Source organism: Sapajus apella, unplaced genomic scaffold, assembly GCF_009761245.1.
Source record: "Sapajus apella isolate SASKATOON/1434 unplaced genomic scaffold, GSC_monkey_1.0 scaffold19, whole genome shotgun sequence".
NCBI lineage: Eukaryota > Metazoa > Chordata > Mammalia > Primates > Cebidae > Sapajus > Sapajus apella.
This window is the reverse complement of record NW_022436959.1, coordinates 6,625,342-6,649,013: the sequence shown is the minus strand read 5'-3', so window position 1 is coordinate 6,649,013 and position 23,672 is coordinate 6,625,342. Positions and strand designations below refer to the sequence as shown.

The window sequence follows — 23,672 nt, the reverse complement described above, 5'->3', positions numbered from 1 at the left end:
GCTTCCAACTGAGAATTACCTGCTTCAGTAAGTTAGTGTAGAAGTGTTTGAAAGGGGTCTCCTTACTTCCAGTTATGGAACTTTGCCAACATAGATGTGTTCTAGGCAGAAAGAACACTCCAGGCATGATTTTGTATAACATCTATCCATGTTGGGGAACACTGGTCACACCTGTGTTGTAGGAAGACACGCTCCCACCCCCACCCCATGTATGTGTACAATGGTGATTGGACACGGGGGCGAGATTGCGCAAAATGCTGGTGGGGCACTGGCTGTAACATCTGAGCTAAGGGCAGAGCACCCTGGCCTGGGCCACACAGCAGGGGGAGGGTGGGCATGAGGTACTCAGGATGTGCAGTTGACGGTACATGGCCATCATTTGTATGAGAGCAGGGCATGAAGGAGGAGCGGTGGCGGTGATGGAGTCATGTTGTGGGTTCCGAGTCCAGTCCTTTCTCCTTTTTCCGATAAGCTCTGCTTTCCAGGGCCCCCTTAGTACTTGGCATGGGCTCTTGTGATACCTAGAGCAGTGTTTTCTCATCGTTGTTTTCATAATGAACTGTGACCTGGGCCAGCACTCCCAGCAGCTGGGGCGTCCGGTTCGGTGAATGCTTGGTAACTGTTTCCTCCGAGAAACACGATGGGCTTCCTGAGGCCAAAGAAGTGTCAGGCAGTCGATGTTTTGTTTTGTTAAGTGCTTGAGTGCTTGTTACTTGTCTCATTGGATTTGAAGGATTTCCAGTGTCAGAGGCTTGGTGTCACTTTCATATTAGATGTTGGAAATCCACTTTCCCCTTGTCATGGCCCAAGTGGGGACTTGATGTTTTCATAAGGACAATAGTGATAGGCACCGCTGACTGAATGGTCATCATGTGCCAGGCCCTGGGCCATGGACCTTACAAACATCTCGTTTAAAGCTATGAGGGAGGTGCAGAGGTCATTGCCAGTTTGCGAATGAGGAAACTGAGGGGCCGCTGTATTCTGTCAACTCTTAAAGTGATTGGACCGCAGCAGCCTGGGTGTGGGTCACTGGCTGTGTGTCCCAGGCACCGGGCCACATGCTGCCCACTGTGGTGGGCTGGGTCCTGGCCTCCTGGTTTCTCTTCTGACCTGGAGAGGAGGGAAAAACTTCAGTGTCATTCTCTCCCCAGTGCAGCTCAGCATGGAGCTCAGGAATTATTTGGTAACTAATGTCAGGGAACCCCCTCCTCTGTATTCCTTTGACCTCTAGCAGGGTCTTTATCAACTCCTTTTATTTGTTAGGGAGAGACGAGCTAGCTTCTGTATGAGTTTTTTAAAAATTCATGGAATCCAAGAGAAGTCTAGAAATACAGCTTGAAGGTGTCCTGGGAATGGGAAATGGAAAGAAATATGCATATTTGGCTGTTTCCCTTCCCTCTCATTCCATTCAGGCACCAGGGACCTCTTAGTGACCATTTTTATTATGGAGAGGCCTCTGCCATGTTTGATACAGCTGACTGCATGTCCACTTAAAACTCTTTTGCTCCTAAGACTGTGACATGGCACTCTCTCCTCATTCCGCCCCTAGCCCTCTGACTCTTCCTCCTCTGCCTCCCCTGATTCCTTAGAGTTCCATGGGGTTCCACCCTTGACCACTGCCTCTGCCCTTCCTCATTCTCTCTCTCTGGAAAATCTATGCCCAGCCCCAGCCACTTTCTTGGGCTTTCTACTTGTCTGACAGCCTTATCCAAAGTTCCAAGTGCATCTCAAACTCAGAAAGTCTGAAGTGCAACTCATTATCTTCTATCTCCAGCTACCTCTTCCCAGCCACATCATCCTTATTTCACCTGGTGGCACCACCATGTGCCCACTCAAAACACAGAGCTCATCCTTGAATCCGTCCTGTCACTCATCCTCACATCCTATGTCTAAGTGTCCAGCAAGTGAGGCTGCTGTCACCTTGGCCCTAGGAGTGAAGAGCACCTGCCTGTATATGCTGTTGTCTCCAGGGGCTTGGAGGCGGGCATGGCCAGGGCCTGGGCAGGGTCCTGAGATGGCAGGCATTCCTGAGCACTGCTGGCTGGGTCTCGTGGCCCCTGTCAGAACTCATGGCCCCTTCTCACACACAATTCTGGGCCCCATCAAGCCTGCAGAGCCCCCTTTGCTCTTGTGGGCCCTTACCTCTGCCGCCTCCTTCTCCAGCCCTACCTGGGGCCTCCCACTGAAGGCTCCTTGTTTGACCCTCAGCTGTGGAGACTCCTCCTCCCTGGGCTTTGCCTTGAAGCTCCTGGGCTGCAGGTGGCCCCGCTGTGGGCAAGGGAAAGGACAGGCCATCTGCAGAGGGTGCTGCCTAATCACACTAAGCAGAGCTGTATCATCTGAGCCCGTGTCCACATGGGTATAAATGCCTTCCTTTTCTTGTCCGCAGGGGCCTGCAGCCTTCAGATGCCCACCGGACCCGCTGCCTTACCCTGGCCCTCGCAGACATTGTGTGGCGGGCGGGGGGCCGAGAGAGAGCTGTGGTCGCATTGTAAGTGGTTCTGAGGGCTATGTTGCTGTAGCTCATAGTCTGCTGCCAGCTGCAGACAAGCTGGCCATGTGCGCTCCTGTCCTGAGGTCCTTCCAGTACCTACCTGTGCCACATGCTGGGATGAGCCCTGCAAGCCAGCCTGATGTGCTGGGCAGCCCCAGACTCAGGGAGAGCCCTGGGCTTCCATGCAGCCTTGTGATGCCCTCTCTGGGCTCCGGTTCTCATGTCGGAATGTATGGTCTTTCTGCCCTGCCTTCCTTCTGAGGGGCTCTGGAGTGACCCCTCTGAGGAAGCCTCTGACCCCAGTGGCCAGCTCCTCTCTATGTTCTCTGATCTGGAGGCCCCGAGAAACAGCCCCTCAGGTTGAGCCAGACTGACCGCCCTGTGCTGCTCTTCCCAATCTCCAGAGCACACTGCCCTTTGCTCTGTCACTTGGGTACCCATCCCATAAAGAAGACGACTCAGGGAGGTGAGGCGGAGCCCAGGCTCTGAACCCAATTGCCCTGACCCACACAGTATCTTCACCGCTGGCCCCATTCTACCCACATAACCCACACGCAAGGTTTGCTGGCTCTTCAGCCTGACCTGTCAGAGTGGAAATATCACTGCCCCAGCTGTGAGGCTAAGCCGTGGTAAAGGAGATGACTTTTGGGGCCAAAGACCATACTCTGGGGGTACATTGGTCACTGTAGCATAGTGCTTCAGAGAAGGGACTCTTAGGTCAGACTCCCCATGCTGTTGCTTATTGGCTGTGTGACATTAGGCAACTGATGCAACCTCTCTGTTTACTCATCTGCAAAATGGGGATGATAAGAACAATGACTTACTTGGATGGTTGTGAGACCTAAATGAGTCAGTATAAAGAAATGATATATAATAAATATGAGTATCAGTTTAAATCATTTTATCAATATGAATAGCTAATAATTATAAACGTGAAGAGTGTTTGGCACATCAGCGCCGCATGTTAGATATCGTTATTTATTTTTGTTATTATTACTATCACTTGTCTTTAGTACTCATCTTCCAGTTAATTTATTAACCCCGGCCCTTAGGATCTGCAGGGCAACCCTGAGAACAGATGGGGCAGGAATTCAGTTGCTCCCTGTTTCACGGATTAGGAAGCAGAAGCCAAGAGAGGGAGGGTGGCTGGTGCAAGGGTACACAGCCACTACAGGAGCACTGGGCCCCAAACCCGGCTCCTGTTCCCTGATACCTTGGGCTGCACACCCCTGGGGACTGCACACCCTGGGGGAGCCTCAGAGAGGACGGAGACTGGAGTTCCTCCCGTCAGTGAAAATGAGTGGCAAGTCCACATTCCGCAGTCTGGAAACACATTTGTCGCTTGGGGGTGAGAGTCAGACTTCCTACTGCCAGAGCTTGGGTTTGGGTTTGGTTATTCCAAGCTTTCCCTTTGCGGTCTTTTTTCCATTTTTTTTTTCTTTTAAATCCTGCTATTGGAGTTCTCTGGGCCCAGACTAGTGGGTGAGTTCAAAGTGGGGAAAAACGAGAAACTCCTGGCTCCATTTTCTCTCTGGAGCCACCTTCTTATTTGTCCTTATTTAATGACACATGTGGTTTTGCCCCAGCTGGAGGGCACGCCTTCTCTCCATGCGGAGGACTCATGCACCTTCCTTTCCTTTTTAGGGCTTCGAGAACACAGCAGTTCAGTCCAGCAGGGAAATATAAAGCAGATGGAGTCTTAGAAACAGTACGGGTTTCTGGAAAATTATCACGTAACCTTTGGCTTTGGGGACTCTGTCCTTTCATATAAGTAAATCCTTCCTCAGCTGGGGACAGGCTGGCCTTCCCGCAGCCCAGGTCCCAGGAATCCTAGTCCTGGGATTAGGGTGGGGACAGACGTGGGGTGGCTTTGGGGATGGGCTTCTGCTAGAGTTGGCTTTACCGCCAAAAGGCTGACTGGCTCCCTGTCCCCTCGAGGGTGTGCAGAGCTGAAGTTTATATGGAATGCCTGTTGGTTAGCCCCAGGCTTCTCTGTGTCCCTCTTCCTCTTTCTTTAACATCTGCTCCAGGATTGTTGTGGGAGGGGTGGGGCAGGGGTGGTAAGGAAAGGGAGAGAAAGTTAGAATGTGGGGAGGAACTTTAATAGCATGGAACACCAGCCATAAAGCCAGATCTAAGTCATACACAGTCGGGGAAAAAATGGGAGACATACGTTTTTGTATTTTGGAAAATATAAAAACAGTGAAGTTTTTCAGCTACCTCTGCCAACCTCTTCACTGAGAATTTTTAACTAATTAGTTTCATTTGACCTCAGTTTGGGCACGTGTTGCCCTGTTGCTCTAATTACGGGTCTCGCATTCTTGAATGTTTTCTCTTGAATTGTTTTTTCCTGGCCTGCAAAGGAGACTCATAGGCTGCTTCCCACTGAACTCAGGACATGGCCTGTTGGCTTCTACCTGGCCTGGCTATTGTGATCTGGATGTGGCCCCTGCCTCATCCACCTCCCCACCAGCCTCCTTTCTGATATCAGTGACTCGCCCATGGGGTGCAGCCCTCCCTGGTTGGGGCAACACAGGTTGCTGGAATTCTGGGGTCTCAGGCCCAGGGCTGCAGCAGGGCCACCTGAACCCCGGTGACTCCAGCAGTGCCAACCAGCCTTTCAGTGACACACAGGTATGGCCGTACCTCTCAGCCCCGACTTGGGAATGTTGCTCTCTGACACAGGGACATTCCCAAGTGGGGTTTTTTAGCTGCTGAAGCCAGGGAGCATAAGCTAATCCAGGATGGGGTACTGCACGGGGCTTGGGCCACTCACCCTGCGTGTTTGTGTCTTCTCAGCTCACACTCCACAGTTTGGCCTGCTATGAGGACCTGGTGACTTTCCTTCAACAAAGCATTCATCAGGTATGAACCGTGCCTTACTCCCATGGGATATGCATCACCAAGCTTCTGTTTCATTGTGGAACTGGAGTTGTTCTTCCTGTCGTCCCATCCCGGGGTGGTGAGGGAGCTGGAAGGAGTCATGCTGGCCCCTGGGTGGGGCGCTGAGGAGAATGAGCTTGGGGCAAGGGATCTGGCTTCTGCCATTGCATCCTCAAGGGCTGGTCCTGGAGGCAGGACACAGGGAGCAGCCACAGCCAGGGCTACCGACAGCAGAGCTGGACAGGTGGGTTCAGGACACAGAGGAAGCAGCTGTTTGATGGAGGTCACCAGAGTTTCTCTCTGTCGGAGTGGAAGCAGTGCCTCTGGAACACAGGAGCTCTTTGTCAGTGGAGTGGGTCCTGGGACCAGCTGGCGCAGTGACCAGAAAGTGGCTTCCTGGATAGGTTGGAGGGCTTAGCAGTGTGATGCACACCTTGATTGGTGTCCTTGGGGTGGCAGGCCTAGGTGGGGGCTCTGGAGCCCCCTGTCTGCCAGGGTAGAGCTGTACATCCACTCCTGGCCATGAGCTGGGCGGGGCACGGCCAGGACCAGATAGCAGCAGATCTCCAGGGCTCCAGGAAGTCACCGCAGAGCTGTGGCATCACAGGCTCTGTGAGGAGGGGCTGCACACTCCGCAGGTAAAGAACATGGTCTCGAGCGGTTGGCCTAGCTCTGAATTCAGATTCACCTTTCAGTAGCTCCATGACCTCAGGCAACTTATTGAATCCTTCTGTACCTCAGTTTCCCCACTTGTAAAATGTGGGTAAGAACAGTGCCTGCCTCAGAGCATGGTAGGGCAGCTGGGCTGTGCTTGATGTTCTCAGTAGTTGTTAGCTTCTGTTGTTGACACTACCATTGCCATTGTAGTGATGCTCTAAGGGCAGCCTTGAGGTGGGCTCCTTGTAGACTTGCAGAAGTGAGAGGGAAGCATTACAGAAGGCGGGTGTGGCATGAGCTAAGGCCAGGAGACCAGCGACTTCTGAGACCCCCACTGTGAGGCTTCACAGTCCTGAAATCTGTGTGTCAGGATCGAAGCAGAGGAAGAACGCAGACCTTTCTCTCCTGGTGTACAGGCCGGTCCCTGAGCCTCCCCTTGCCTTTCATTTGGCCTGCTGGATGTGGGATCTGCTCTTTTCGGCCCCAGGAAGGCACCTAGAGGGTTTTGTGGTAAGCCAGAGCGTGGGAGAACTTGCTGGAAATGAGTTCAGGACTAAAGCTCCTGCTGTCAAGACTGCCTTCCACACTTTCCCAAAGACCCCAGAGGCCTGGGCACAGCCCTGGGAAATGACCAGGCCCTGACAGCACTAGCTGTCCCTTGGGTGGACAATGGGGCCGGCCCTAAGAGCAAGAGGAGGCAGGTGAAGTCACCGGAGGCGCAGTCCGCCTGAAGTACTTTCACCCACAGCCGAGACAGAGGCCTCGGGGCCCCTCCCAAAAGCATGGATTACGATGGCTCCTTTTCTGCATGGGTTGCTCTGTCCAGGCGCGTGGGACGGGGAGTGCTGGCTGAGGCATTGGGAGCTCCGGGCCTTTCCCTTGCTGCCTGTCCCCCACTCTGGTTTTTCATCGGAGTCATCTGGCAGGCCGTCTACTGATGCAGTACATCCACTGCCTGGCCTTGGCAGGGGAGGCCTGGAGCAGGGGCCTGGGGGTCTCCTCTGCCTTATTCCTTAGTCACATATGGCCTTGGGGAAGCCACTGGGTCTGTTTCCTCATCTGGAAAATGGAAGATGGAGCAGTTGTCAGGTAGCTTCCAGCTCTTCATCATCTTAAGGGTGGTCCTCAAAGAGGAACCTCAAACACGTGGAGAAGGGTGTCTTCCAAATGCAGTACCAGGCAGTCTGAACGAGAAGGAAGGGGACCTGCTGTTGATCCAGACCATCATGAGAGTGCAGCAGTCACAGGAGAGATGAGCAGAGCCTGATGGCATTCGTGTGTGGGATCTGGCCAGGGTGGCCAGGAATGGGGGCACCTGGTCACACTGTCAGCTGAAGCAGAGTATGGAACCATGAGGGCCAGGAAAAGGAAGTGACTGGTGAGGCTTCAGGCGCCAGGGTGGAGCCTGAGGGTGATTGCTGAAATGATCACAGATCCTGAGGCTTATAGCTGCCCACAGATGGACTGGGGTGGCCCCTCAGCACCAGGACCTCTGCATCCTTGTCTATGAGATGGGGCCCCTCCCTTAGCCTGTACCCCAGTGCTTTGATGAAGCCTAACCAAGAAAGGGACTGTGGAAGGGTTCAGAGAGTAGGGTCTGCAACAGGGTGAGGGGCCTCCTCCTCCAGTGATGCATCTGGACTCAAAGCCATCCCCTCCTTGCCTGGCTTTGGTCCTCGATACAGGCGGTCAGTGTTCGGCCCTCCTCACTCTGCTAGGCAGCTCTCCCCCTGCAGTATAATTTATGTTTTTGCTGGAAGCGGTTGAGCTGCCTCAGCACTGCCCTCACCAAATTCATTTTTCATGGCCTGGGCCTAAGAGGGGTTCCTCGTGCCAGGCCTGGAAATGTACACCAAGCCATCTCTGCCCAAAATAAATAGCCTTCTTGCTGTGTTTTCATTATTGCTCGCCCTCTGGGCAAGGTGTCTGGCAGGGCCCTGGCCAGCTGGAGGATGCCCCACCTCTGCCTCCCATCGGAGTTCCTTGGTGGACTCAGGTCTCGAGTGCATAGCAGCACTGGAAGAATGGCCCCTTCTTCCCAAGTGGCACCAGACATTTTTCTAGACTCTGATGGCAGTTTCCGGGCCAATTGCCCTGCCTGACCTTGCCTTTCATTGCAGGCGTGTTGCCCTATGGCCTCCCATGTCTTGGCAGCTTGAATTTGATGAGATAATTTTAATAAAAGTTTAAAAAAACAAAATGGAATATTGGTGCCATTTAGTTGTGTTCCAGCAAGGGCAAGGAGCTTCAAGCAGGCTTCTTCCCCACCCTCTGCAGAGAGGCGTGTCCAGGGCTCAGGGTAGGGGTGAGGGTCTCCTTGAGGGTGTTCCTAGGACTGGGGGAAATGCTGCCATAAATAGTAATAATAGTTCCCCAAATTTACCCAGAGTTGGGGCTTAGAGTGGGCTTCTGTGTCCATTACTTCTTTACAGGTAGGTAGGCATTACAGGCATGGCAGAAAGGGAAATAGACCACAGACCAAGCAAGTAATATGGCTGCCCCAGGGCACCGTATACGTCCATGGTAGAAGTAGGCAAGAATTCCAGAAGAGGAAACTGAGACCAATAACACTTTGTGACTTTTCCAAGGGGAGATGGAAATTTGCGGCACATTAGGCTTTCTGTGGAAAGGGACACTGAGACTAAGAGCTTCGTGACTTCCCTAGGCAGCATGCAGAGCTGGGACAAGGGGCCAGTGGCCCCCTGTGCAGGGGGAGACATCAGCATTACTCTTTACAATTGTCAGAGCACTTCCACAGACATGGTCTCGTAGAATGTCCACCATAAGCCAAGGAAATAGGCCAGGTGGGTCTTCATTGTTATTCTTTTGCAAAGAGGAAACTCGGGGCAGCAGAAATGAAGTCACTGGCCTGAGATCACAGAATTAAGATGACGTTGATTTAAGATTGTTGTTGATTCATTCATAACATTCCTACTTACAAAAAAAGTTTGAAGTTGCTTTTAAAAGAAAATGATGTCCTCAGGGCTCTGCTGTGCTCCCGCTTAGCTTGCCCTCCTTCTTGTGGGCCTGTGTGTGCTTGTCCTCTTGTCTGGAGCAGCATTCACTTTTCTGATTTGTGCCTGTCCTCTGGGTTTCTGGTCAGACATCACTTTCTCCAGAAAGCCTTCCCTGCTACTCCCTCCCTAAGCCCGAAGTCTGTGTTGAAGTCCCTCCCTGTGTGTTTCCGAAGGAGCCTGCATTTCTGTTGTGGCAGAACCCCTCCTCCCAGCCTTTTCAAGTTGCTTATTGTTTTTGCTTCCCTAAATTACTTCCCCAAGAGAAGAGATCCATATCCACCTTGCTCACGAGTACAGCCTTAGCCAGGAGCATCCTCTTGGCACAGAAATTTCACCAGTACATTTTTAAAAATGACTGATTGACCAAGTGAATTCCTGGATGAAAATAAACAGTATATTTTGAGGAAAAGAAAAGATAATTTTATTAGAAGCTTGAGCTCCAATAGTAACCTTGGTAGAACACTGTATTTGGCTTTGAGCTTCCTGGCAGCCAAGGCAAAAATGTAAATGTGAAAGTTTTATAATTTTCATTACCTGTTTCAGGAGAAACAAGTTGAGATTTTTTTTTCTTCTAAGTCCAAAATGTGATTACACATAAGGAACACTGACTATTACAACAGGCAGTGTCTTCAGTCACAGTTCATGGTTTCCAAAGTGGGATGGGTGAGGCCTTCAAACTGACTTGCAGTTGACGATGGTGTTTCTCCAGGCAGCAGAAGTGATATTATCCATACCAGTAGGCTGTGGCCCACTAGGCTCACTGGACAGTTGGGCGGGGCAGAGCCAGCTTTGTACTAACAGCTAACACAGGTGCCAGGCCCCATTTGAAGTGCTTTAAAAGGACTCGCTCACGTAATTTTCACAACTTGATGAGGGTAGGAGCTGTGATTATTACCCTCTTTTTACAGACGAGAAGACTGAGGATAGAGGAGTCCAGGAATGTTTTCATGGTCATATAGCAAAGAGTGGCAAAGCGAGGCTGTAAGTTAGGCGGACAGCCTCCAGGACATGGGCTCCAAACCAGAGTTGGGAGGTGTACTTACTTTGGATGCAAAATCTAAGGGGGTGCCAAAAAACTCAGACATTAGCAAAAACTATCTTTTTTAAAAATCAAAGTTAATCAGAAAAATCCACAAAGAACAAAATGCCAAAATGTTGGTATTTTAAAATATCCAAAAAAAAATTTTTTAAGACATGCATCTGCATGGCTGCCTCCTGTGCCTCACTGGATCCTGACTCTGCCACATACCTGCTGTCTGCTGGAATTAGAGCCCCCTGGAGTCCCAGTGTGCTGCCGACAAGCTGCGTGGTCTTGGGCAGCTCACTCAGTTTCTGAGCCTCAGTTGTACATATGCTAGAGGGCAGTAATCATAGTATTGTCCCCCAGGCCTGTTAGAGTGTTCGACATGATAATGCCCATAAGACGCTTGCACCGTAATGGAGCTGGCCACGACTGTTGCTGTCTCATGAGTTTTGAGGACTCCGAGGTCACTGTTGTTCTCTGCGGTGGCTCCTGCATCACCCTGACTCTGCTGCCATTGTCATTTGGGCTGTTCCAATGCCCTGTCCTTTAGGAGGTCAGCCCTTGGGCCACCCAGCAACCCCAGGGCTGGGCTGGAGGCAGTTGGCTCAGGGTAGGCTGCTCCCTGGGGTGTGGCTCCCACAGAGGTGTGGGGCTGGGAAGAGGGAGGTGCTGACGGCATGGAGCTCATTTTTCTCTCCCTTCCCAGTTTGAAGTGGGCCCCTATGGATGCATCCTGCTCACCCTGTCTGCCATCCTGTCCAGGTCCACGGAGCTGTGAGTATCTTTCTCCCTGAACTCTCTGGGGCTGGGCTGATCTGTCTTGTTCACTGCCGCCTCCCTAGAGTCCAGGATGGTGCTTGGTGCGTGGCGAGGGCTCCGAGAATGTTGTGGAAATGATGAATGAAGCAGTGGAGTAGGGGAAGGTCCGCTGGTAGAGGAGAGAGAGTAGTTGCATTCTACATAGACGCATGTCCAGGGCTACCATGTGTACGGGGGATAACCTGAAAGACACGCCACTGGCCTTCAAGGAGCTTGCCTGGGACTGCAGCATGTGCACACATGAGCACTCAGGCAGAGGCCCCTGGCACATGTGCAGGGATGGACAGTTGAGGCTGAGACCCAGGAGATGGCCGAGGGCCCTCAAGAGCTCAGGACAGGGAGGCCTCGCTGTAGACCAAGGCAACCCTACAGCTGCGAGGACAAGGCTGGCATCCCAGGTGGTGAGTGGGTGGTGCTTAGGTGGCCCTGGAGGCAGGGAGAGGTGGCAGGGTGGCTTGTCCTAATCTCCCCTGCCTGACCCCTGTTGGCAGGGTCTCTATGCTTACTCTGCATCGGGTGAAACATGGCCCCCCAGCCTGCCCTACAGCTGGAGTTTTCCCATGAAGCTCCTTCCCTAGGAGCTTTTTAGGCCTCTTTGTCTGTGTTTGTCACCTAGACATGTCACCAGGGAGTGTAGCAGATTAATAGCGCGTAAATGGTTGTGGGAAGTACAATCGATTGCCCCATTCACTTTCAAGCAGAGAGTCCTTGGGGAGTGACTTACTTTGAGGGGTACGTAGTGGGGAGGACTTGGGAGCGGCCCTCAGCAGGTGGGCCCTGGGAAGTGGGGAGGCCGGGTGAGTAGACTTGTGGTGCCCAGGGGAAGGAGGTCGCAGCAGGAGACACTTCCCCGGCCTGGCTGGACCTGGTCGGCGCCCTCCCTTAGGGGCCTCTGCTGTGGATTCGGGGGAGGACAGGGGCACTCTGTGGTCTCGTGCACCAGGTTGCCTGCTGCTTGCTACTTCTGACCTTATTAAATACGTGTGAGTGCACAGTGATTTCTAACTTCTAATCCTGCCATAATGATATGATTCATTCCTGGTGTGGACTCACGTGCATGGAGACCATAAGCTGCACCACCTTCTCCCCAGGACTGGGCTTGTTCCTGGGTTGGCTCATTCCTGGGCTGACAGGTTGGGTGGGAGTTTCCAGGTCCCCCTGAGGGGAAGCTGCACTCTCAGGAGGGCCAGACCCAATGATGCCAGCCTAAGCATCCCCATACATGCTTGGGCCATCTGGCTCTGGGAGTCCAGGGCTCCGTGCTCGAGTGTGTCTGTTCTGGTGGTCCCGGGGCAGCCTGGGAGTGGGCGCCATGTTACATGCATGCTCCTGCGTGTAGCCCTCTCCCTCCGAAAGGGGCTTCGGGGCTCCATGCCCAGGCCACTGTTGATGTTGTGCAGAGCTGGGGACTAGGGCTGCTGCCTCCTTCTCCTGCCCTGTCCAACCAAGCTGGACATCTGTCAGGCATTAGTGTGGGGAAGGCTGCCCTGCTGGACTTGCACGGCCTCATGCTGCTAGGCCTGAAGTCACAGCCCTGCCAACACGCACACACACACAAACACAAACATAGATACACACAGATATACACGGATGTGCATACATGGCCATATACACAGAGAAATATGGACACACAAAAGCACATAAAGACATGGACGGACATACCCACAGACACACATTCTAGCTGTTCTTCCAGGGCACCTGAGGCCCTTCCCTGGGTTCTGCAGGCAGATGGTCAAGGCCCCTGGCGTAGCATGGGCCTCTGCCTCCCAGAGGGCCCAAATAGAGCCCTGCTGTGGTATTGGAGCCAGCAGGCAGGCATGGGTTGGGCTTCGTCTTACCCCGTGGCCTCCCTCTTCTCCTCTCCTAAGACGACAGTCTGGACAATGTGGAGGCAGATCTCATTGTCAGCCGTAAGGATAGAGTCTGTGAAGCTTCCTGCGTTCCAGACCCTTTGCCTTAACATTTTGCCCATGAATGCAAAGAACAGTCCACAGCAACCCTGGTAGGTGGGCGCCCTGTGAGTGCTCTCACCATCCTTGTTTTTCAGATGAGGAAGCAAGGCTCAGGGAGGTGAGAAGGCTTCAAGACTATACAGCAAGTGAAACTGATGGCCCTGGGCTCCACTAGGCAGTCTGGCCCCAGAGCCGGCTCTTTGGGTTTGCTGTTTGAAACCCTGAACTTTGGAAAAAGTTGGCTGGTTTTAGGCATAACTCTCTACTCCTCTATAGAGCTCGAGTTTCTTCCTCTAAAATGAGAGTGAAGATTTCTACCTCACAAGATGCATCTGTGCTTAGCACAGCTCCTGGTGGGTACAAGCCAGGAATAATGGCCACAGCTGGTCTGACCCTATCCCAGTAGCTCACATGCCTCTGTGTGCCTTCTTGTCTCTTCTTGCCTGCAGCCTTGGCTTGGGGCCCCGTGGTGGAGGCCATGCTGCCATCTCAGTAGGCACAGCCACAAGGATGTCCAGCAATTCCCGACAGGGCTTCTGCAGTGACACTCACCCTTGGCAGGCACATCCTAAGCAGCCGAGAGCTCCCTGTGCTGAGGGCCTCTGGAGGGGTGAAGGAGGGGCCATGGGACCAAGCCCCACCCAGGGGTGTGCAGTTCAGAGGTGTACTTGAGAAGATAAGAGAACTTTATACTTTCAGTCAAACCGAAGCCTTCAAATGAGGAACAGGGCAGGCCTTGGGCAGCCTGTGCTACCTGGGGCTCCTCCAGATCAGTGCTCCCTCCTGACTCTGGCATGCTCCCCCTGAGGGGCTGCCAGAGATGTGAGCATCTGAGTGCAAATGATCCAGGGAAGCCTCCTGAAGAGGAAAGACAGGAACACCAGCAAGGCTGGGAATAGCCTGGGCAGTCATGGCGCTGCCCAAATCCTATGAGACAGCCACGCTGAGATGATTTCAGATAGCATGCTAGCATTCCTGCATGTGGGAGGGCACCCACGAAGAAGCCATTCTCTGGCTTTCCAGAGGGGAGTCCCTAGAGCAGCCCACTCCCCCCACGTGCCAGTCACGCTGCACTCCAGTGGCGCTCTCTGCACACCAGCACCTCCGGCCTTGGCTCTCTCAGGGTTGCCGGGCACTGCTGAAGGTTTGTGGTGATTGGCAGGGCAATGATAACAGTTCTGGGGCTGGAATCCCACCTCTGCCTGCTACCTCCCGAGCCAGCAGCAGCAAAGGTCTTTCTCTACAGACCTTTGGACACTTGGGTATAAATGTCACCCTCCTCAGGCACCATTAGGCTAGTCCAGGGAAGCCCAGTGGGGTGGCAGGTCACAGGATAGCACTCGCTTCTTGGTCATAGTGTAGCACCAGGGTACCTGAGTCCTCAGTGCAACTCAGTTGCCCACAGCTGTGTGACTGACCTAGCCTGTGCCTTAGGTTCTTTATATAACCAGAAGAGTTGGGCTGGTGCTTTTTAAACTATGTAATGAAAACAAAATCTGATTTTTTTTTTTTTTTTTTTTTTTTTTACCAAAATAAGCTTTGTTCTCAAATTCACTGTGTGAAGCAGATGCAGCAGAATGACTTTGATTAGAGCAGCAGAGGTGGGAGGGAGAGGCCCCTGCTACCCCTCCCCAGCCTCCCAATCCAGCACCAACCCTTGCTCTCCAGCCAGGGCCTCTGAGCCCTTGCATACACTACTTAAAAACCTCAGGACCAGATGATTGCCGAGGGCCTTCCTGCTCTGGGGTTCAGATTCAGCTTTGCCAGAGAATCCTCTGATGCCATTTCAGGGCAATCTGTTACCACTTTGGGCAGCTGAAAACATGGCCTGATATCACAAAGAGACAGTGGAGTCTCTAGGACTGACTGCAGTTCAGCTAGAGAGAAGTGGAGTGGTGGGCTAGGAAAACCCGCCCCAGTTTACAAATACAGCATGTGTATGTTGTATTTGTGGTGGTGTGATAGTATGTGGATGGGAGACATTGGTGACACTGTATGGCCAGGTGTGAGATGACATGGGTGTTGGTGGTTGTGTTTGAGATTGTGTACATGCGCATGTGATTGTGATGTGTAATGGAGAGGGCGTGGTGGTCCCTCCCTCCTGCTGACGGTTCTCTGACTCGTGCCTGGGCACTGGACGCTTCTCTTCTTTGGTCTTTGCACCAAAGTCAATGCCTCCTGTCTGTTAGCCATTCCTGAGACCAGAGCCAGGGTGAGGACAGCATGGGCAGACGTAAACCCAGCTGAGCGCTGCTGACCACTGCCTGCCTGGCCGCTTCATTGTCAGAGGCCCCAAGAACGGTCGAGAAATAGGCCTTTGAGGTTTGTTTATCTCAGGCTGTGTGCAAAGCCTTGTGAAGGTTCCCCCCGCGCACTTGTTCTCAAGCCGTTTATTTTCTTTTCTAAGATCTCGAATTGATTACAGTAAACCTCATGCAGGATTTCATGCTCGCATAGCTCTGCTGCTTTCCAAACGGCATGGCTAGAACTTTCCCCAGGGAGCTCTCACAAACCCCAAGGATGCTCAGAGTCCTGGAGTCAGGGCCAGCTCTGAACCAGGCCTGAGTGGCACTGTGCATGGGCTGTCCCAGTGCCTCAGTGAAGCACAGGCCTGGCCAGGTCGTTGAGAGGGTGCAGTGCGGGAGAAAACCTTTTCATGCAGTAGATTCTTGGCCTTCATTACAGAAGCAACTTCAGCTGCCCAAAGGCAATCTTGAAAGCCTGGAAGAGGTGGTAGCTAGTCATTTGCAGAAATGGTTTTTGAACAGCACAAGGTTGGTGCTGAGGGTGAGGGATGTCTCTGGGCAGGACCCACACCATGTCACTGTGGCTCTTTGTAACTCTCCTCAAGAGATTAAAAGCAATGGCACAACACAACAGTTTCTTCCTTTGTGCAAATAGTTCTGAAACAAAGCCAGCCGTGAGCGTTGGTTGGAAAGACAGTGACAGCAGCTCGATTCCCAGCCAGCGTAAGCAGAAACAAAGCACCGACTGCTGCTATCAGAAGCCTGGGCTTTAGGAGTGGCTGCACCCAGGAGCCCAGATATGGTCTGTGGGACTGGGTGTCTGTTCTTTTGTCTCTTCACTCTTGGCTTCTCTGTCCTAGCTGCATGTTCAGGAGGGTCCTCCTGCACAGTGGGCTCAAGAGAGCCCTCCAGCAGTTCCTCAGCATGCTGGGTGCTGGGTGCCATTCCTGGTGTGATTGCCATGACCAGGCCTGGGCTGCACCATCACAGGCATATGGACATGGGCTGTCCCCAGAAGGCAGTCACTGCCCACACAGGGCCACCACACCTGCTATAAAAAGACAGGGCAGAGTCAGGAAACAAGTGTGTCTGAGAACAGGAGAGCAGATGTGGGTTTGGGGTGGGCTGGGCCTTCATGGAGGGCCCCCCAGGCTCCTCTCAGTAATAAAGAGATCACCAAGCTTTCTGTTCCAGCAAGTGCAGGCAGCACTCACCCAGTCAGACCCTCTGGGGAGAATCGGGAAGGGGAAGGGGTGGGTGGTTGGTGGGGTGAGATGTGAACAGGGGCTGTTCCCCTTGAGAATCATAGGTTCTTTGAGGTTCAGATGTGCTGTTCCGAATGGGAGGGGTCCGCGGGATGCTCGTCAGCTTTCCCGGGACTCTGCTGAGCCACTGCCAGCCCAGAATAATGAGATCTGAACAGAGCCACCCAGACCAGGAGCCTGACCCCTGGGCTCCCGTTTCCCCACAGACACCCTGGCTTTGTGGCTCACTTGCCCTCTCTCACCTGAGTCTTCCCCCAGGTCACATGTGAGGCAGGGTGGGATGGCTGAGTGTCCTTCCTCCCCAGCGTGCTAAGACCTTTTGAAGCTTAGCTGGGAAACAAGAGGAGAGGAACTTCCTCAAACTCCAGCCCAAATTTCACACTGATTTGGATTAGGGCAGACGCCCCACTAATGAAGATTTTCAGCAATGTCTCAAGAGGCCAAGGTGATGGTGAAAGGTGGACTCATGGGGTCATGGATGCTTTGAGACTACACTTCCTTCCACTGACTCTGTTCTGTCTCCCTAGTCTTGTCCCTGGGAGCTACCTGCTCCTCTGTCCCCAGGTCCCTTTACAGGGAACCAAATTCTGTCCTGTATATCTCTGCCTTGCTTCCCCCTCATGACCCTGCAGGAGACTGAATCTGAGGCCCAGCCTCAGTGAGAGCTGGAGATGGAGGAGAGAGGGAAAGGGCCCTTGCTGCCATTCTGGGCCTTTGTGGTCTTGTGGCAACCCAAGGGACAGGTCCACAGGCTGGAACCCTTATCTCATTTATAGGTGTGGGAACTTTGAGATGTGAAGGGTCAGTTAGTGGCTTAGCTGGCAGCATCACCAGAGGCTCCTGGCTCTCAGGCTGAGACCCTGTGCCTGCATTGCCTTCCCTGGGCTATGGGAGGGGATAAGAGGAGCTGCTCAGCTGTGTCTGCCAACTTAGAAGGAGAGGTGGCAAATGAGGCCCCAGATAGGCCCATAGCAGCTGGGTGGTTGACTACCTGCTCCCCTTTCCCAGTGCAGCTGGAATGGGCTGGGCTAAAGCAAGCCAACTGTGCCCAGGCCAGACCCCTAGGCTGCTTAGATGGCAAGTCACAGCCACTGAGCTGTGAGGACAGTCATTCTGCCACAGACACCAAGCCTGAGAACTGTGTGGGAGGAGGCCTACCTGGCACAGCTGAGAAGAGGGGCTACACCCAGGCCGCAGAAAAGCTGGGATGTCTTCTGACCCCCGGTCCTGTGTGTATCCCTACCCACTCACCCAGGGACCTTACCTACTTGTTCATGAAGGGCCAGGTGCCCAGAGAAAGGGGACAGGCCTCAGAAGGAGAGAGAGGTAATTAACCTGCTGGAAGGGTCTGCTGTGCCAGACCAGCCTCAACTGTGCAGGTGGGCTGCTCACTTCCACCTGCCTCTTCCAGCTCCTGGAAGCTGTGCTGCCAGGGCCTTTCTCATGTGCAGTGTCACCTGGGGTAGGTGTGGGTAGGCTCATGTCATTTAGGGGCACAGTTGCTGTGCACCTGTGGGGTCTGGAGCCCAGTTCTAGCCCTCAAAGTCCTTGCTGCCTTGAGAGGCAATACAGGTATGTCAAAGCAGTTGGTGGGCACCCTTAGGAAGGAGAGGAGAAGAGATAGGGCATTTCTGTCCCTGGGGTGAGTGAGACTATAGAGGAGGTGACATTTAGCAGGGCTGAGGGTTAAGTGGGAAGGGTTTTGGCAGGCAGCAAGAACCAGGTAGGCAAAGGCCACTGGAGGGGGATCGCAGGGATCAATTGCAGAGGGTCTGGTTGGGAGGGAAGGAGCAGGACATGGTGGGTGGGAAGAGGTGGGTGGCAGAAGGCAGCTTGGGAAGGGCTGTGGCCAGCTGCTGCTAAGCCTGGGCCCGTTTTCTCCTCTCTTCTTGCAGGTCCCTCTTTCTCCATCCTGCACAGCCTTCCACCAGCTCTCCCCTTGCCTCCCGGGCTCCCATCCTAATCCTTTCCTCTCACGCTTAGAGAATGGAAACAACTGTGACCCTGTAGCCTGTGGGGCCCTCTGCAGTTTGCAAGACCTGGTATGGTCTAGTCCCTTATCGTAACAGCCCTTTGAGGTAGTTATTTTTATCCCTGTCAGGGGTGACACATTGGAGGCTCAGAAATGGAAAGCGGTTTCCCAAAGGTCACACAGTGCAGATGGCAGAAGGGGCCTGACACCCATTGGTTCTGACTCATTGGCTACTCCCTCTTGGACTTCCTGGGAAAACAGTGGATATCCGCTCTGTCCAAATCCTCTTCAGATACTCCCAGCTCCATTTCAGCTGCTTGGAGGCCTCGGTTTATTCTGGGTTCTTGGCCGTGATATGCGTGGCTGAGATGGCAGGAATCATGACCTCTTGGCCATTGTTTGTTTTGTTTTTTGTTATTATTGTTGTTATAGTAGGAAAAAGGAAGTGACATTTACCAAATGCCAGATGCTTTATATAGTTCATCTCATTCAGTTCTCACAGCAGTCTTTAATAGAAGGAGGTATCATCATACCTATTTTGCAAATGGGGAAACTGAGGCTCGGAGAGGGAAATAACTGGTAAGTGGCAGTAATTGGATTTGACAAGAGCCCTCTGACTTTAGAGCCCAAGTTCTCTTGGTTGTACCACAGCTGCCCTTACTTCATGTTGTCCTTACTTAAATGTAAGTCCCACCAAAGGGCTTTTATCTCTGGAGGTCACTGCTGGTTGGTGGGGAAGGTGTCGTTGAGGGTCAGTTTCTGGGAGGGGCAAGCAGGAGCTGGCCTGGTGGGACAGAGTTCCTCCAGGGTCCAGTGCCCCAGTAGTCAGGAGGAGGGGGATGGCTGGTTGGGTTCCCCCAGTGTAAATACAACCTACTTCAGGCTTGATGTTTTCGATGGAGTCATGGACCAGGCACACTTGTGTACATCCCAGGAGGCCCTAGAGATTTCTTACTCTAGTCCTCTGGTTTTCTAAGCAAAGACACAAGCTGAGAGACAGATCAGGACACGCCTGAGGTCAGTTGCCAGTCAGGGGCCAAGTGGATGCTGGTGTTAGGTGAATGGCTGTGACTGCAGGCTGGGACCATGGTCTCTAGGCCACTTGGACTTGTTTGCCTTCTTATTCAGAAACTTTTTTTTACCACATGCCCAGATTCACATGGGGAGGCTTTTAGCTGAAGGGACAAGCTGTGCCTGAGCCAGCAATGGTGGGGGCTAAGGGTGGGGCTTTGGGACTCCAGGGCTTGCTCAGAGCTGGCTGGCCTGGCTGATCGCCCCACATTTCAGGCCACAGCAGACACTCTGTGATGTTGGTACTGGGGACAGAGTCCTGGTCCCGCCTACTCTGTGTGACCATACAACCACAAGTCCTTTTTACTGACCAGGCCTCAGTTTCCCCATCAGTAAAACAGAGATGTTGGTCTTACCCTCCTGGCCTTACAAGGCTTTTGAGAGGAAGATGTATTTGAAGGTGTCTGAGACTGTGCACATTGGAGGCTCATGCATTGTGCAGCCTGCTCAGTGTCAGAGCCTCGTCTGCTGGGATATATGGACAGGGCAGGTGGAGAAGGGAAGCAGAGGGCCCTAAGTTTGAGCTGACATGTGTCACTAACTCGGGGCCAGTTTTCTTCTCTCTCTGGGCATTCATCTTACCTTCTGCAACATTCTGAGCCTTGCAGACTCTCCCAGCCCTGATGTCCCCTTTGTTCTGTTTCTTGATACAGCATAGTGTCTCAGGGACCTTCTGATGGTGGACAGAGTTGGGAGGTTTGGTCCTTGCTGGGATCCTGGGCAAAGCTCTCTATTCCTCCTTCTCTGTCTTTCAGTGATGCAGGCACCCCCGGAGGCTGGGTTGTCATCCGAGACCCTTGTTTCAGGGTTCTGACTCTTTGCCCCCAGAATGCTGCCGAGGTTGGTTTCAGGGCGGCCAGGGCCAAGCCTGTTCTGTGAGTTTCCACCCACTGGTCAAGCCCACCCTTCCCTTGTGCTTATTGGACTGAAGTCCCAGCAAGCTCTGCTCCCCGGAGGGGCCCCCAGTGTAGGACGTCTTCCGTTTCGTCTGGTCCTGGGCCCTCCTGGCTCCTGTTATCCAGCTTGGTTCCTGGTTCCTGGTTCCTCAGGCTCTGCAGGATTCTCTGACGGCTCACGGTCATCCAGCCCTCAGGAGGACATGGAAGAGACAGCTGCCCATTAGATTGGATGGTTAAGTCAGTCCTAGGTAAGGGACAGTCACAGCTGTGGCTCAGGTGGCCTCTGCTCCTACGATGCTGCATGTTCTTGGAGACCCAGGGGCTGATAGAGGAGGAGAAGGATGGGATGAGCCCCCACCCTGCCTTCAGCCTTCATGTTTCATATAATGGGTTTCTGCCGTAAGATTTCATTTGAAGAAGGGGCTTTGAATCTAAAAAGATGTTGGGGGCTACTTGTGTTGGTTTTCTAGGGCTGCCATAACAACAGATATCCGTGGCTCACAGCCCTAGCGGTGAGAAGTCCAAGATCAAGGTGGCAGAGAGTTGGTTCCTTGTCAGAACTCTCTGCCAGGCTTGCAGGTGGCCACTTCAGCACTGTGTCCTCACTTCACCTTTCCCCTGCGAGTGTGCATCTTTGGTGTGTCCCTCTGTGTATCCAAATTTCCTCCTCTTCCAAGTCAGATTGGATTAGGGCCCACCCTAATGGCCTCGTTTTAACTTAGTCACCCCTTGAAAGGCTCTGTTTCCAAATACACATTCTGAGGTGCAGGAGGTTAGGACTTCAACGTATAAATTTTAAGAGGACACAGTTCATCCCATTACACCTCTCATCTTGTCCAGGCCCCTCGTGCTGCAGGAGGGGAGGCTGAGGCCACATAACAGGTTGGGGCTAGTTACGTGGATTACCTTCTCTCCGGGCAAAGCCGAGGCTGTTGTTCCTCTGCTTAAGGACTCCTCACACTCAGCTCTCCAGAGAATTCTCCTAGAGGGAGGTCTGGGCATCTAGATTTGCCAAAGTTGTAAATCTCTTAAACCATAAGCCACTCTTTGGCGTCTCTCAAATGCCCTGATGTGAAATGCAGATGTTCCTCCCTTTTAAGATTCCATCGCACAGCTGAATTTCCCATCGTGTTTGCACCTAAGGATGCAATTACCATTTCCTCCCATTGTGCTTTCTGCCTGTCCCCCTGCTCCCCAGCTGACGCACGCTCTCGAGCCTGCTGGGTGAGCATGAGGCTGTGAGCTTATGAAGATCGGGCTGCTTCTGAAAGCGCTGGGTGGCGTGGGGCCAGTGATGCTTATCGGCTCCCCCCGAGGACTCCTTTGAGGTTATTTTCTTCCCTTCAGAAGATGCTTGTATAAGCTGCGGAGAGCATTTCCATCAATTCTTCTGCCTGAGTTAGCGCCAGCCGAGCACTGTGCTCCGCTGTGAGTCACTCCCAGCTGGCTCCTTCCCAGGCCTGCTGGGCTCTGTGGTGGGTGAGCCTCGACCACCCTTCCCAGAAGACTCCCAAGCCTTAGTGGTTCCCTGCAAGTCCCTGCAAGGGTAACCCCAGCTCATCTTCTCCTGTGGGCCACAAACCTTCTGTGTTTAGCCATGGTTATTAAATACCACAAACAAGTGTTTTCTCCAAGTATTATGGAACTTGACTTCTTAAACTTGTTTCAGAAGGAGACAGAGACCAGGGCGTGTATGTCAGGCTTGTGGGCTTATGGCAGATCTTAGATTTAAAGCATAAATTGAGACCAAGATTCTCTTCTCCTCCTCTGAAAGGAAAAATAAATGTTCAGATTGCTAAGCCCTTCTTACCCCTGGGTCGCCTACCTGCCCTTTCTCTTTGAGGTGTGGTTGAAGGAATGGGGCAGGCCCTGGACACAGTGCTGGGTAGCTGTGTGTGCCCCCTGGGTCAAGTGTGACCCTCAGGGTCATGTGTTCCCCCAGGTCATGTGACCCCAGGGCTGCGTGTGCCCCCTAGGGTCGTGTGTACACTAGGGCTGTGTGTGACCCCCAGGATCATGTGCAGAGGCGGAGGGGACAGGCCTGGGACCCAGGCTGCCTGGCTTCACCTTGCCTCCTACAGCCAGCCTCTCTGCACTTCTTCCCACATCTGTAAAATGGAGATAGGAATTCCTACTTCACCTGGGGCTGGGGGTTGAAATTGCTGCCTGCTGAGCAATGAGTAGATAGCAGCTCCTTCCCTGTGTGCTCCTTACAGGGCTCTGTTCAACAGGGTTTTCATCTTCCAGAAGGATTTACCTTGGGTGGCTAAAAGGAACAATGTCTTAATGGGGGGTTTCCTAGCTTGACAGCAAGCCGAGAAGGCGGGTGGAGACTTGGGAGGGTTTTTTGCCTGGCTTGCTGCAGGCTTCTGCTTACCGGGATACTGAATTGTTCTGGACCCTAGCAGTGCTCAGCCCATTTCTTTCAGTTTGGGGAATGTCTTTGGCAAAGGCACTTTTCACCTTATACCTTTTGAGGGACCCCATTCTGAGAGTGGAACCACAGTGGTACCATGGGTTGAGAGCACTGGCTGCCTTAGAGCCTAGCTGCCTGAGTTTCCCACTGGCCCTATTGCCCATGAGCTGAGCAGCCTTGAGCAGGACAGTCCCTTACCTGAGTCTTGGTTTCCTCAAAGGGTTTTAGGGAGTACTGTGCCTGTGGTGCCTGGTGCAGGAGCTGTGCTCAGATGGTGCTGATTACTCTAGAACTCAAGGAGACGTTAGAGTCCCTTCCTCCCATTTCATAGGCTGGCAGACGCTCAGAGGCAGAAGAGGATTCCTCAGTTTCCACCATTGGTAGTGACAGTTGGGATGTGATTTCAGGACCCCGGACTCCAAACCCAGGGTCCTTTCTTCTGTGTCATGCTTCAGTCACTGTTCTCTGGCATAGGCGGAGCCCTGGTGAGGCTGGAGTGGAGGCCAATGCCCAGAGAACACAGTGAGCTCTTCTCGAAGAGGCCTGGGCTCTACCCCATGCCTTCTAGGTGGGAGCCTCCTCCACGAAGGGCAACAGAACACAGAGCGCTCAGGTTCCCACCAAATCTGGAATCCTGGGTCTCAGTGTGGAACCCAAGGCCAGCGCCTGGTCACTCAGTGAGATTTGCAACCTGGGTCAGGCAGAGCTGTGCTAACAACACTTCTTCTTGTGTTTTCCAGCATCCGCCAGGACTTTGATGTCCCCACCAGCCACCTGATTGGAGCACATGGCTACTGTACACAGGTCAGGGGGTGCTGTGGGGCCCAGCTGGTTCTTCCTCTCCTCTCTTCCCCAGAGGGGGAGGTGTCCTTCCCACTCCTCTTGCCCAAGAAAGAGGCAAGTCTTTCTTGCCTCTGCCAGCACTCTCCAAGCAGCTTTCACATGCCCACCTCTGCT

The 23,672-nt window shown here is 53.0% G+C and overlaps 1 protein-coding gene across 4 annotated transcripts in view; it reads left to right on the top strand.

Annotated features, from left to right (window-relative positions):
* The window catches only part of MINDY4 (MINDY lysine 48 deubiquitinase 4), a 126,479-nt gene that overhangs the window by 83,226 nt on the left and 19,581 nt on the right, over nt 1-23,672 (top strand). For all 4 annotated transcript variants that reach the window (XM_032286874.1, XM_032286875.1, XM_032286876.1 and 1 more), the window contains 5 exons: nt 2,390-2,491; nt 4,139-4,202; nt 5,294-5,359; nt 10,782-10,849; nt 23,456-23,519. In XM_032286874.1, coding sequence (XP_032142765.1) covers nt 2,390-2,491; nt 4,139-4,202; nt 5,294-5,359; nt 10,782-10,849; nt 23,456-23,519 — 364 coding nt within the window. The remainder of the gene's footprint in view (nt 1-2,389; nt 2,492-4,138; nt 4,203-5,293; nt 5,360-10,781; nt 10,850-23,455; nt 23,520-23,672) is intronic.